Source organism: Rhinatrema bivittatum, chromosome 1 (genome assembly GCF_901001135.1).
Source record: "Rhinatrema bivittatum chromosome 1, aRhiBiv1.1, whole genome shotgun sequence".
Taxonomy (NCBI): domain Eukaryota; kingdom Metazoa; phylum Chordata; class Amphibia; order Gymnophiona; family Rhinatrematidae; genus Rhinatrema; species Rhinatrema bivittatum.
Window position 1 is genome coordinate 489,204,884 of NC_042615.1, and position 15,303 is coordinate 489,220,186.

Consider the following 15,303-nt stretch of genomic DNA (forward strand, 5'->3'; position numbering starts at 1 on the left):
CCAACAGCCCGGCACACCTGCTCAGGTGCATGCACAGCAAGCGCCGTCAGTGAGTGCTGGACCCAGCAACCTGCCAAGATATGGGAGACACTTTCCAGTCCCTGCTCCGCTTAAAGAGGAAAAGCTACCAGGCAAGCCTTGGAGGGAAATACCTCCGCTGGACAGAGGAAAGCCAGCACCGGGAGAGCGGGGCTGGTGAGTCCTGGGCAGAGAGGGAGGGGAGGGATGAACGGAGCCCGGACAAGAGGGCTGGTGGTGAGGTGGCTGGGCCGAGGAGGCCAGTGGTGATTCGGGGACAGGACATGATCCAGCTCCGCCCTGACCGGCGGATCCAGTTCTGCTTTTGCTTCCTTGTCTCTGTGCGCCTGTTTGGCCTGCTTTTTTGCTAGAGCCTGGAATTACAAATCCATAGATGCAGTGGGGCTAAAACCGAATCTGCTCAGCCTGTCGGGGGTTGCAAGCCTAGAAGAAACTGGAGCCATAGAGAACAGCGCAAGGTCAGAGGGTTTCTAAAGAAATATAAAGGCACAATGAATCTGGCAACAGGTGTAACATTGTCTTGCCAATAAAGTTATGTGAGTGGGGACAGGGGCGTGAGAGATGAATTAAGATATGCTGATTTTTGAAAAGCCTTTTTTTTTTTTTTTAAAGGTATCCATTGCCAAGAAAAGACTCCCACCAAGTAGCACAGATAGATTGATTGTTTTTCTTTAGACACTGTCTTGCCTCTGTACAAGCTGTTGATAGCTATAAGAGCCCCTAGGCACATAGGAAGGGAGTTAGGAGTGGATGACAGACAGAAGCAGGAGAAAAATACAAGCTCAGGGCAGGTCGGTTCACAGAACTGAGATTCAGGGAAATTGCATCATTATTTTGGAGAGGAGTGGCACAGTACCAGGAAGGTAAACTAATCCCTCGTTAACACCGGTATCTTCTTGGGAAGGAATACAGGACTTGCTTTTTAAATTTGCATATGCAGCCCTCCCCATCCTGAGGACAGGTTCTGCAGCAAAGGCCTACGGAGTAATCCTAGCATGACGATCCCAGTTCACAACAAGCCAAGATAATGCTTCTTAAAAAGAGAAAAATTACTGCGGATGGGAGACAAATCTTCTTTTTACTAATATTGATATAGGAAAAAAACACGTATTAAAGCATCTTGCATATAGAGAAGTATATATAATTGGATCTGGGTGGATTTGTTGTAAATACTTCTTTTGGTTTGGTTAGAAGATTGCTCAAGATACTATTTAAATACAAATCTCCAAGAAGTGCATATTGTCCCAACCTGTCCACAGTCAGTCAGTGTTGTTATCTTGAGTATGCATCATTAAGCATTGCTTCACAGAAAATCCTGTTTTCCCTTCATGCACTTTATTTTGTATTCTGCCTTATGTGACATTCACAGCGGATCATGTTCAGGTACTGTGGGCGTTTCTTTAAAGTGCATTAGACCTCTTCGTCTAGTTTCTTCAGGGAAGACCAAATCATTTTTTCACTTTAAGAAGTTATGATTGGTCTGTGCAAAACTAGTCTGTGCTGGTCTTTATGAATGCAGTGTGTTTATCTTTTTCCAACTTTTTTTTTTCCACATTTTTTAATCTAACAAAACGCAAAGTTTTTACCTTGTGTTATTAATTTTTTTTGGGGGGGGGGGGTCTGGCAACTTTCATGTGCTCCTTTGGGCTTCCAGCCACCCACCTTTACTGCTTGATCTTTTGGCTAAGCTCTGCGCTATGAGCCGAGAATGGCCCCTTTTTGTACAATATGGGAGGATAATGCTCGGCCACCCAGTGCTATTGGGGAAATGATTATGCCAAGAGCATCGCCAAGCAAAGCAGAAAGATTAAACCTTGAGCTAACCACCTTCCCCCCCCCCCCCCCCAAAAAAAAAGCAGCCTCTACTGAGCTACGATGCCATGACACTTTGGGGCTGATACAATATTGTGCACTCAGGCTAGTGCACAGGGTTAGTCCATGAGTGGATGCGTGTTTAGGACACGCTAGGCCAAAATGGGATTAGCACATCCAAAACGCACAACCAAACACAGTCATAGCTAATAGCGCTCATCACATGTAAACGCCATAACGATGAGGCTATAAGCTATTGCACCCAATGCAAAAAATCATCGTGCGCCAACCCCGGAGCTGACGTTAAGTCTTGATGCATGTCAAGGGCTAAAAAAAACCCAGAAATCACTGTTTTTCTGTGGTTCCTCCTACTTAGTGTCATCCCAATACGAAGTAGGAAGAACCACAGAAAAACATAGCAACTTAGAAAATATCGACAAATCAGGCCCACTTTGTTTGCCCAGCCTGTCCACCTGGGCTGCCATAGATTTTACTCAATCTGTGGTCTTCTCCCGCCTTCCCTCCCTCCACCACCATGGAAGCCTCTTTGTGTCTATCCCATACATGCCTAAATTCTACCACTCTTTGGGCTCCTGTAACCTCACTGGCAGTCTGTTACAGGGGTCCGCCATCTGCTCGATGAAAATATATTTCCTCTTCCTCCTTTCAGCTTCATGTGATGACCCTCTTATCCTTGAACTTTTATTCTTAGGAAAATGTTACCTTCTGGTACTTGATGGAAGCCTGCTAGACATTTGAATGTTTCTCTTGCATCTCTCCTTTCTTCTAGAGAACATAGATGCCAGGTCATTGGGTGCGTAAAGATTTGCGTCCTGCTTCACCACTTCAGTCGCTCCTCTCTTCTCAGCTGTCAGAGGTCCGGGGGATTGAATAGGTGACGAGGGAGGCAGATCTGATATTGGGGGTGCTCAAGCACCCACAGAACTCTAGCTCCATCAGTGTATGTATGAATGAAGGCCCATGCACTGTTTTGATGACCCTTCTTTCAGTTGCCGCTGTCTTGTCAGTATTCTTTTGCAGATGTGGTCTCCAGAACTGCACACTGCTCTCAAGGTGGGGGGGGGGGTCTCACCAGAAACTTGTACAGAAATCGATTTTACCAGAAGAAAATGATTCTTCTTTTAATTCCAGAAATTCTCCAGTTCGAGAACAAACATCTTGTCTCTACAAGGTGCTGCAGGAAGATTCTTGGAGCCAGGGGCTCCGTCTCGGAAACAGTGCCTTGGATAGAGCAGGCTTCCTCTAGGTCCTGGAAAACGGGACTATGGTTTGTCATTGATGGTGGAACAAATGGCAACAAGGACAAACAGAAAGGAACTCCATATTCTTCAGCCATTGCTGTTGTATGATAGCTGAGAAGCCCCCTACCCTCAGGGGATATGGACCCTACCTCCCCAGTATCCCTAGCCCTGGCCAGCCAAGTCCTGGCCCAGAAATTAAAGCCAGGTCCTGCAGGTGGCAGTGCAGATTGCTGCCTCTGAGCTGCCAGAGCAGCCTGTTATTACTGTGCTCCGTTCTTTGGTGTGGATGTTTATACATAAGTACAAACCCATTTGCTTCTTAAGATAAGAAAAAGAATACTACTTTTTTTTTTTTTTTTAACGTGTTCTTAGGGATTTTTTCTTTGTTTGTTTTATTGTTTGTAACTCCTGGACATGATCTTCTTCAGGTCCCTCCTTACAGCAGATCCATTTTTTTTGGGAGGAAAAAATAAACACAGATAAAATTCAAACTGCAGCTTCATCTGATTTTCCTCTGGGAAAGCAGAAACGTGGGAGCCTGCTGCTCCTGTACCTGCTAAATGCTCTGCTTTTGGGACTTTCCCTGACTTTCACACTTCCTCTCCATGGAATGTGGAAATGTTTCCCCTGGAGATGTTTGTGTGAGACAGTAAGTTTGTGCTCTGTGTTTGCAGGGGTGAAAATATGAGACCGTGTGTGTTTGTGTGTGAGAGAGTGCTGCGTGTGTGTGTCTTGTATACTTGGATTTCTGGAGAGTTTTGTTTTTTTTTTCTCAGACCTTTGCCACATGCTGCTCTCCCTGTCTTCTTTTCTCCTTTGAGGCTATCGCATGCATGTTATTCTGAGAAAGTGATGAATAAAGGAGAATCACGTCTCTCCACCTCTGTGCTTCTCTGTTCAAAACACGGCTTGCTGCATGGCTTAAGCTTACTGCTTGAATATATAAACAGTATTTTACTTGGAATGTGATGGGCCTGCTCCTGCGGCTCTAGAACAGACACAGATCTTTCACTCTGCAAGAGAGGTTACTCTTGCTCTCAGGTGTTCTCAGCTTGCCACCCATTCACTTTTTCTTTTGGACTTTCAGACCAGAGTTTTGGCATCCCGGTGACTGAGATTATCTGTGCCAGGCTGGGCAATGTGGAGGCTCTGACACCTAGCCCTGGACCTCTGACTGGAGTGAATCAGTTCACAGGTGAGTTACTCTTGAAGGGTGATGAGAATTGGGGAGGAAAAACATATAGAAATGACGACAGAAAAAGACCAATCAGCCCATCCAGTCTGCCCAGCAAGCTCCCACACTTATTTTCCCATACTTTTGTGTTTCACCGACCACCGAGTACAGGGCCCTTGTTGGTAACTGTTTGATTCAAATTTCCTGCCACCCCCTGCCATTGATGCAGAGAGTAATGTTGGAGTTGCATCAAAGGTGAGCATAAGGCTTATGGTTAAGGGTAGTAACTGCATCATCAAGCAAGTTACCCCGATGCTTGTTTATCCAGACTGCACAGATCAATGCCTTGTTGGATGTTGTCTGAATGTAAATCCTCTTTTCCACATTTCTCCCTGCCGTTGAAGCAGAGAGCAACGCTGTATATGCATTCAAAGTGATGTATCAGGCTTAATTGGTTTAGGGTAGTAACTGCCGCAATAAGCAAGCTACCCCCACGCTTATTTGTTTAACCAGACTGTGTAGTTCAGTCCTTGTTGGTTGTTGTCTGAATGCAAATCTTCTTTTCCACATTTCCCCTTGCTGTTGAAGCAGAGAGTAATGCTGGAATTGCATTAACCATGTGAAGGCTTATTGAGTAAGGGTAGTAATCACTAGGTAATAGCCTCAATTCCAGCAAGCCACCCCCATGGCTCTTCTCTTCATTCCCATCCTCTAGCCTTTATGGATCCACAGTGTTTATCCGATGCCCCTTTGAAATCCTTCACATTTTTAGTCTTCACCACTTCCTCCAGAAGGGCATTCCAGGCATCCACCATCCTCTCCATGAAGAAATACCTCCTGACATTGGTTCTGAGTCTTCCTCCCTGGAGTTTCAAATTGTGACCCCTAGTTCTACTAATTTTTTTCCAATGGAAAAGGTTTGTTGTTGTCCATGGATCATTAAAACCTTTCAAGTATCTGAAAGTCTGTATCATATCACCTCTGCTCCTCCTCTCCTCCAGGGTATACATATTTAGGTTCTTCAATCTCTCCTCATAAGTCATTCGATGAAGACCATCCACCTTTTTGGTCGCCCTTCTCTGGATCACCTCCATCCTGTCTCTGTCTCTTTGTAGATACGGTCTCCAGAACTGAACACAGTACTCCAGGTGAGGCCTCACCAAGGCCCTGTACAAGGGGATCATCACTTCCTTTCTCTTACTAGATATTCCTCTCTCTCTATGCAGCCCAGCATTCTTCTGGCTTTAGCTATCGCCTTGTCACATTGTTTCGCAGACTTCATATTGTTAGACACTATCACCCCAAGGTCTCTCTCCTGCTCCGTGCACATCAGCCCTTCACCCCCCATCAAATACAGTTCTTTCGGATTTCCACTCCCCATATGCATGACTCTGCACTTTTTGGCATTGAATCTCAGCTGCCATATCTTCGACCACTCTTCCAGCTTCCTTAGATCCCGTCTCATTCTCTCCACTCCTTCCGGCATGTCCACTCTGTTGCAGATCTTAGTGTCATCCGCAAGAAGACAAACCTTACCTTCTATCCCTTCCGCAATGTCGCTCACAAAGATATTGAACAGGACCGGTCCCAATACCGATCCTTGTGGCACTCCGCTTAACACCGCTCTCTCTTCAGAGTAAGTTCCATTTACCATCACACATTGTCTTCTGTCCGTCAACCAGTTTGCAATCCAGGCCACCACCTTGGCACTCACTCCTAAGCTTCTCATTTTATTCACAAGCCTCCTGTGCGGGACTGTATCAAAAGCTTTGCTGAAATCCAAGTAGATGACATCGAGTGCTCTTCCTCGATCCAGTTCCCTAGTCACCCAATCAAAAAAGTCAATCAGATTTGTCTGACAGGACCTTCCCCTGGTGAATCCATGCTGCCTCTGGTTCAGCAATTCTTCTGACTGTAGATAGTTCACTATTCTTTCTTTCAGCCGCGACTCCATTATTTCAGGAATCTAGTAAGTGGAGGAGTAGACTAGTGGTTAGAGCAGTGAGCTGCATACCAGGGAAGCCAGGAGCCACTGCCGCTCCTTGTGACCTTGGGCAAGTTATTTCAACCTCTATTGCGTCAAGTACAAACTTAGATTGTGAGCCCTCTGGGGATAGGGAAATACCTACAGCACCTGAATGTAATCCGCTCTGAAGTGTCTGAAAGGTGGAATATAGATCAAATAAATAATTAAAGTGAAGGAATGAGAAAGCATGAGGACACATTAGCAAGGAACAGAAAATCTATTGACATGACATTTAATTTGATTGTGTATTTTAACTTTGTGTGTGTGTGTTGTCAAGGTAATACATAATGTGGTAAAAGGAAGAATTACATTGTACAGAAGAGAAATAGAGGCAGGTGAGATGAGCTGAAGCCCCTGAGCAGTTGCCTCCCTCTTTGGGAGGGATGGAGAGAGGGCCTGGTGCCAGTATTACATGTGATTGAATAGACAGACCTTCACCTTGGCCCAGCAGCAGAAGGTAGTGGTGGGAGTTGGGGAATACAAGGGAAGGGGTGGCAAGTTGGCACATAGGAATCTGTGTGCTTATCTTACCAAGTGCTAGCAAACCAGAGGAAGACTCTCAGCTAGGCCCGATGGGTCTTTATCTGCCCTCACTCCTTATGTTCCTAAATAGAATCAGTAGTTGGCTTTAGCTAACAAATATATATTACCTGGGTGACAGTAATGACGGATTAATTTCCGAGTTCTGGTGCTTGTCTGTATTGTCCCTGGCCAGATTGTTTCAGGCCTGTTGCCAGGTTACAACATACAGTATTCTGCTGCCTTAACTGCTCTTTCTCCCATTTTCCACAGGATTATGCCGAGGTTTTCCTGCTCATTCTTATGCGGGAAGTCTTTGAGTTTCTCTGTCAGCTTTGTGAATGTGCATCTCTCTCTCTCTCTCTTTTTTTTTTTTTTTTTTTTTAACTTTACTTTTATTGTAAAATTATTGAAATTACAGTTTTTATTATTTCTTGCCATTATAGTGTTTGGAATTCCATGTCCCCTTAATATGAATTTAGTGCTCTTCTCTGTTGGGTTGTTCAGTATGTTTCTGATTAATCTTCACAATTCTGTAACAGTGTGTCTTACATCAAATGCATAGGTTTACAATGTATGCAATGATAAAGAGCTTTTTCTGTACCATGTATACAATAATAAGCATGAAGCTACTTACATTTTGTCTCTCTCAGTGGACGTCTTGTTGTTTTTCTGTAGATTGATTGGGGCCATTTTTCAGATGTTTTGATTTCTTCATTCTTTACAGCTGTGCTGCTCTTTGTCGGACCAAAGAATTCTTGTATTTTCTTAGAGAAAGGTGACCATGCGTGTCTGATATTTTTTGTATTTTGCACAGTACAGGAGGAAATGGATTTCTGGGTTTTTTTTGTTTTCTTTCAGTGTTGCATTGCATATAGATTATGGCTTCTTGGGGTTGCTGTTTCAGATTTGTAGTCCCTTATTCTGTATTTTAGGAGGGTCTGAATATGTTCTGCATGTGTGACTGAAGTGAGATTCTGCTTGTGAGTAGTTTCTGTGTAAATATTTGCAGTGACCCAGCTTGTTCTATTTCCCAGTAGGAGGTATATTGGTGTTCTAGGGCTTGCATAATAGTTACAGTTCTGCTTTTTTTTTTTTTTAATATGTAGGGTTGTTGCTGTTTGAATCCTGGCAGTTAGTGCTGTCATGGTTATGGCAGGTTTTCTACGTAGGTGCTGAGTGATAGCATCAACCTGCCTTTGCCTCTCTATTGGAAAATGGCAGTGACCAGCCCAGAGCCTAGAGGGCACTCTGGGCCCCACTAGGTTTAACAGGGACCCCATTAGACTATCAGGGACATAATCTAAGATATGGGGGAGGTCTGGAGGGTGGAGGGCCCTTGGCGGGCTGCTACTGGGGTAGAGGGGTAGACCAGGAAGGGGGTTACTTTTGTTCAAGGGGGGGTGGGGTGTTGGCACATGTCAGTTAACATCTTTTTTTTTACATTTGGGTCACCTCGACAGGCAGGGGCAGGAGAGATTTTACACATTGGGGGGGGGGGGGGGGATGTGTTTTGGGCCACTGGTGGCTCTTTAAGTTGATGAGGGCAACGATCACACATTTTCCCATTATTTCTGTGATATTTTTTCTTGTGAAATGTTTTTCACCACAATAAATATTGCGGAGAAGTCACCACAATATTTTTTTCATAGGAGGGGGAAAAATACCCCAGGAATTCCTCCCACCCTCCATGGTATTTGCTCCTTTGCCTCCCTCCCACACCCTCACCTGTATATAGTATACTATCTCTGTTCTCCCCCCTTTATTTTCCTATCCCCAGTTTTTGCTCCCTTGTTATAATGTAACTTTATGCTTCATCAAATTTTGTCTTTTGTTAATTGGTTATGGTTAACTGCCTGTTCGATGTAAACCGAGTTGATTTGATTTGTATCAAGAAAGTCGGTATATAAAAGCCTTAAATAAATAAAATAAATAAATGACCCCTTAGATTGGAAGTCCCCTGGTGACAGGGAAATACCTGTGGTACGTGCATGTAAATCTGCTTTGAAGAGGCTGACCAGTCACAAAAAAGGCAGAATATAAATCAGAAATTCAATTTAAATGTGATGCTGCAGTGGAGGCTGAGTCTAGGCATTGCCATCCCTTACAGACAGCCCTAGCACTCTGCTCTTTGCTAGGGAGGAAAAGCCAGGGCTGTTGTACCACTAACAGAGGTGTTATCTTCTGCTTTTAGTTTTCCATGTGAAGAGGGTGAAGAGAGAGCACTGGATCCTAGAGACCCTGTGCTTCACAGCCCAGGATTCAGAGCTGTGCCAGCAGTGGGTGGAGGCGTTGCAGAGGAGGATCCAGCAATATGGTCAGTACTTTCGTGGATTGCAAACTGGCTAAAAGACAGGAAACAGAGAGTAGGATTAAATGGATAATTTTCTCAGTGGAAGGGAGTGGGCAGTGGAGTGTCTCAGGGATCTGTACTGGGACCCTTACTGTTCAATATATTTATAAATGATCTGGAAAGAAATACGAGTAAGATAATCAGATTTGCAGATGACACAAAATTGTTCAGAGTAGTTAAATCACAAGCAGAGTGCGATAAATTGCAGGAAGACCGGAAAATTGGGCATCCAAATGGCAGATGAAATTTAATGTGGATAAGTGCAAGGTGATGCATATAGGGAAAAATAACCCATGCTATAATTACACGATGTTGGGTTCCATATTAGGTGCTACAACCCAAGAAAGAGATCTAGGTGTCATAGTGGATAACACATTGAAATCGTCGGTTCAGTGTGCTGCGGCAGTCAAAAAAGCAAACAGAATATTAGAAAGGGAATGGTGAATAAAACGGAAAATGTCATAATGCCTCTGTATCGCTCCATGGTGAGACCGCACCTTGAATACTGTGTACAATTCTGGTCGCCACATCTCAAAAAAGATATAATTGCGATGGAGAAGGTACAGAGAAGGGCTACCAAAATGATAAGGGGAATGGAACAACTCCCCTATGAGGAAAGACTAAAGAGGTTAGGACTTTTCAGCTTGGAGAAGAGACGACTGAGGGGGGATATGATAGAGGTGTTTAAAATCATGAGAGGTCTAGAACGGGTAGATGTGAATCGGTTATTTACTCTTTCGGATAGTAGAAAGACTAGGGGACACTCCATGAAGTTAGCATGGGGCACATTTTAAAACTTATCGGAGAAAGTTCTTTTTTACTCAACGCACAATTAAACTCTGGAATTTGTTGCCAGAGAATGTGGTTCGTGCAGTTAGTATAGCTGTGTTTAAAAAAGGATTGGATAAGTTCTTGGAGGAGAAGTCCATTACCTGCTATTAAGTTCACTTAGAGAATAGCCACTGCCATTAGCAATGGTTACATGGAATAGACTTAGTTTTTGGGTACTTGCCAGGTTCTTATGGCCTGGATTGGCCACTGTTGGAAACAGGATGCTGGGCTTGATGGACCCTTGGTCTGACCCAGTATGGCATTTTCTTATGTTCTTATGTTCTTACTGGAGAAACGGAGTGCCCAGGAGTCATGGGGCGTACAGCTTGCAGCCAACAGGTGGTGGTTGCTCTTACAGTCAAGACAGATCCTAAGCAATACCAGCAGCCAGGACCCTGTGGTGGGTCCAGACTCGCACTCAGCTGTAGGAGACAAAAACCTCAGAATAATAAACATCTGTTAAGGCCTGTGGCATGAGAGAGAGAGAGCGCGCGCGACCTTAGCTGATTGCCCCGGGCACTGAGTTCCCTGCAGGTCCCAGAATAGATTTAGGGTTTTGCGCACATCATGACAGGAATGAATCTCACTTGCAAGCCAGGATATGTCAGTTTCTCAGATTATTGCCAGTGCTCTCTGTAATACTTGCATGGCGCTAAAGAGCTTCTTCTGGGGCTCATAGGGTGTTAATATGTACAGGTAATATATAAAGTTTTTTTTACTCACACCAGTGGTTTATCTGTGTGGAAATAGAAATTAAAAAATGAAGTGATACCTTTTTTTTATTGGACTAACTCCCTTCCTCAGGCCAGAACAGAATGAACAAAAGATGATTCACTTATTTCCTGGCAATGTCATCTTTTGCTTATTCTTTTTTTGACCTGAGGAAGGGTATAATTGCATCTGAAAGCTACAGCTGTGTGGAAAAATTTAGACATCCTGGTCAAACTGTGTGTTTCAATGAATCTCTAAGTGAACAGAAGATGATGACCTCTACGTGGTACAAAGTTAAACACAACATCTTTCTGCTACTTTTTCTTGCAAAATTAATAATTGTCTGATTTTAACAGATTGAAAATTAATTTAAAAAAAAGTGAATGTGGCATGTGCAAAAGTTTGGATAGCTTTCCAATTGAGTCATTCTTCTTTTTTTTTTTTTTTTTTCAAAAACTTGTTAATAAGGCCCAAAAAGTTGATTGATTTGTTAGGCTTTCAATTAATCAGGTGAAGACTTTTCCAGTTTGAACAAATACTCTGACCCTTCTAACCTCTCAGGTTGTGATTGTTGTTCTGACTACTTTCACAAAGAAAACACAAAAAAGTGCTATCACTGTTCTAAAAAATGGGAAATAAAGACAAAAATCAAGAATAGTATCTTAAATTAGCTCAAATAAAAAAACACAAACTGTGTCAAATAATCAAATCTTTATTGATGATAGTCATACTTTACCATTTCACTATGCTATAAAGGTACCCTATTATAAAGTCCAAAACTTCACAACCCTGTCTTCTCCATTTAACTATGGTGTCTGCTTTCAACAAGCATGGTCTCCTTAAAGCAGCAGATGTCTGAGCATTTAAACATGAAGATAACTTACTCTTACAAAGAAAAGGAAAGCTATAAAAAAAGTCCTAATGCTTCTAGCTAGCAATTTCAACTGTCAAAAACATTTTTAAGAAATATTACATGGACAAGATCTGGAACACCAAGAAAAAGTTCTAATAGAACTGCATTAAAACTGTTCGGATCTGCAAAACAGACTCCACAAATCACTGCAAACGACCTGCTGAAAGGTTTAGCTGACAACGGAGTACTTGTCCACAGTACAGCATTGCTTACAACAATGATCTGCATGGTAGAGTGTTCAGAAGAAAATCTTTTCTACGACTCCTTTACAAAAATCATTGACTAATGTGTAAAATATACAAAACAAAACCTTGATAAAACTGAAATTGTTTGGAACATATCCTAGGAGCTAATGTCCCACAGTCAGTGAAGAAACTGAAGCTGAAAAGAGAGGATTCCAAGCCTAAGAACATAAGAAATTGCCATGCTGGGTCAGACCAAGGGTCCATCAAGCCCAGCATCCTGTTTCCAACAGTGGCCAATCCAGGCCACAAGAACCTGGCAATTACCCAAACACCTAGAAGATCCCATGCTACTGATGCAATTAATAGCAGTGGCTATTCCCTAAGTAAACTTGATTAATAGCAGTCAATGGACTTCTCCTCCAAGAACTTATCCAAACCTTTTTTGAACCCAGCTACACTAACTGCACTAACCACATCCTCTGGCAACAAATAAATAAACCATGAAGTATTTACAGGAAAGAAAGGTGAAGCTTCTGGAATGGCTTTCACAGTCCCCAGACTTGGATTTTATTGAAAATCTGTGGGGAGTACATGCAGGAGACTTAAGAACCATTCCTTTGGTTCGATTGTATCCTATCCCCCCCCTCCCCTGTTATTTGTAATTTTCCGCTCTTTAGTTCAATGTAAACCGATATGATGTCTTTACTAATATCGGTATAGAAGACTCAAATAAATAAATAAATAAATAAATAAAAATGACTGAGCTGGAACAGTTCTGCAAGGAAGAATGGGAAAGAATTCCAGAAGCAAGACTAGAAAGGAAACGCTGGGAAGCTGCTATTTCTGCCAAAGGAGCTGCTGCAGAAAAGGGTGCACAGACTTTTCCCAGGCCATATTCACTTTTTTATTATTTTCAATGTTAAAATCAGAAAACAGTAATTTTACATTAAAATTGTCAGAAAACAGTCCTGGTTTAGTGGAGGATGGGTCACCCTTTGAAGAATTATAATGGGTAATGCTGGTATTTAAGAGGGGAGTGGCACTGAGGTCCGTGGAGATGAGGGAGCTGGGCCTCTTCCCAGATCTCCAGACCCTGCTGCTCAGACATATTATGTTAGGGATAATTCAGACTATAAAGCTGTTCTAGGAGTAATAAAATTAGTACTGGCATCTCAAGAAGGCTAGAAAACTCATGTACTACAACATCTTTGGTTTTTTTTTTTTGTTGTCAATCCTTTGTAAAGTCTCACAATCTACTAAGACGCTGCTAAACTGTAATGAAATGTCTCCAGGAATTGTAAGGGCTCCTTTATCTTTGAGCAGTTTCCAATACTCCTTCTCCATGCGCCCGATGCATGCCATTGTCGGAGACAGGATGCCGGGTGAGAGGGACATTTGACATTTCTTACTAAGTATATTTTATAAGCTATTACATAGAGAATCTCTCTTTCTCCCAGGTAAATGCCGGCCCAAGAATCTTCTTATCTTTATCAATCCCTTTGGAGGCAAAAGGCAGGCCAGGAAGATTTTCCAGACCAGGATCGCCCCGCTCTTCGAACTCGCTGGCATTAAGAGCACAGTTGTTGGTAAAGCTTCCTCTTCTGGCACCTGAGGAGATGAAATGCTCTCCTTGACCTTTCTTAGCATGCTGCATCTCTCTTTCCATGTTCCTAATAGCTCCTCTCCTTCCCTTGTGTGTCTCTCTTCTTGAGGTGAGGGGGCAGTGACTCCATTCCCTCCTCTTTTGACCACCTGCTTTTTGATTTGAATCAGAAACAACGCGAGCCAACCAGGCACGAGACCACATCCTGGAAGGGGATCTGGAGGGCTTGGATGGGTAAGAGGTCTTCCTTGCCTGACGTGCGTGTGTATGAGGGGGGTGGGTGGTGCTGAGCATGATCCTTTGGCACAGAAGAGCCCAGCCTGGCATTCAGCAATAATTCTCAAGTGGGGACAGACTGGTTCCATGCCTGCCTCTTGTGTCTGGGGCATACCTGGGACCACAAGAAACTCCACCTTCATTAGACCACTGCAGGAGGCTCGGGCTGGGCCTTGCTAGCTGCAAACTGCAGGGCTGAGGCATTCTGCCTTCTGCAAAAGCTGAGTGCGAAAGAAGACAGAACGGCAATAGGCCGAAAGTGTGCCAGGGTACAGAGGTTTCCTGGCCCTTTAGTAACATACACCTTAGACTGAGTATTTCCTGACATTTTCTGCCCTGTTAGTAATAGCTACTCCAGATCAGGCACTTCTTGACACTTGGAATACATTGGGAGCAATTTTTAGATTTTCTCACCTGGGATGAAGATCACACATACCTTTTAGCTGTAGGCTTTGCACCAGTTCCCAAAATGGAAGTATGCAGATCTTTTCACTTTGCAAGTGACAGGGCATATCACATTCTCAGGGTCACTTGTACCTGCGTTTTCTATGAAAAGAATTCTGCTGGCAAAGTAAGAGTGTACAGTTCAAACATGCATGCTTTTCCTTGTCCCCGGGAAGGCCGCCTCCTAGCATGGATAAAAGTCCATGCATTGTGGACTTTTAACCACATTGAGAGAGAGAAATTCTGCAGAAATTGCTTTGCGAATTGTTGTCGTAGAGTGCTAATACTGTCATCACAGACAGCAAGAATAAAATAGTGGGCTCGAGTGATTGCTTAGATAATGCTTACAGATAGGAGTCTACTACTCATACATAGCACCTTGGGCCTTTAGGGATAGATGGTGTGTAAATGTGAACAAAAAAGAAAGAAAGATACACATTAATTAGCTTAGGACAGACTGTCTTCTAAAAGGTGAATGGGCTGGCAGAAAATTGAGGTCCTTTAAGACAACTGGAAGTCCGCAAGAAGCATTCCTACGGCCATGTCTAGGTTAAGGGAGTAAAGAACGCATACGCAGTAGTGCATTTCAAATCTGTGTGTAAACGTTTCCCAAAGTCCATAGGGACTTTTGTGCTCATGAGTGAATTTTCAAAGAAATACTGTGCGTGGCTTTTCTTTGAAAATTGCCTATATCTGCAAGTACAAAGGTACTCACAGAGGTTGCATCTAGGTGGGCTACTTTTTATCATGAAGGAACTGGGCAGGCTCAGAAAGATTATCCTGCTGAGTTATTCTTGGAAATGCGAATAATGGCGGATGACTACATTACCCAGATTCCCTCTTTCCTCCCCCATCTCAGGCTCGTGTGCGTTGGTGGGGATGGAATGTTCAGCGAGCTAATGCATGGGCTGATTGGTCGAACTCAGAAGGAGGCAGGAATATCTGAGAACAGCGAAAATGCAACTCTGGTGTCATCCTCACTTCGGATAGGGATCATTCCAGCAGGTGGGCAGAAAGAGCATGAGGATGTGATGTGTATGTGTGTGTTGAGAGACAGTTTCTCAGAGTAGAATGAGATATTTTGATGGGGTGTATGTCATGGTGTCTGTCTCACATGTGATAGAATGTGTGTATCAGTTTCCCAGTGTGTGTGCA

The 15,303-nt window shown here is 43.4% G+C and overlaps 1 protein-coding gene across 3 annotated transcripts in view; it reads left to right on the forward strand.

Annotated features, from left to right (window-relative positions):
- The window catches only part of LOC115095150 (ceramide kinase-like), a 23,516-nt gene continuing 8,213 nt past the window's right edge, over positions 1–15,303 (forward strand). The window contains exons 1-7 of one of the 3 annotated variants that reach the window (XM_029608456.1): positions 1–195; positions 2,642–2,665; positions 4,201–4,308; positions 9,027–9,149; positions 13,283–13,411; positions 13,599–13,662; positions 15,008–15,153. In XM_029608456.1, the coding sequence (XP_029464316.1) occupies positions 81–195; positions 2,642–2,665; positions 4,201–4,308; positions 9,027–9,149; positions 13,283–13,411; positions 13,599–13,662; positions 15,008–15,153 (709 nt within the window). In that variant the 5' untranslated portion in view covers positions 1–80. The remainder of the gene's footprint in view (positions 196–2,641; positions 2,666–4,200; positions 4,309–9,026; positions 9,150–13,282; positions 13,412–13,598; positions 13,663–15,007; positions 15,154–15,303) is intronic. The other 2 variants (XM_029608464.1, XM_029608472.1) reach the window with 2 other exon arrangements.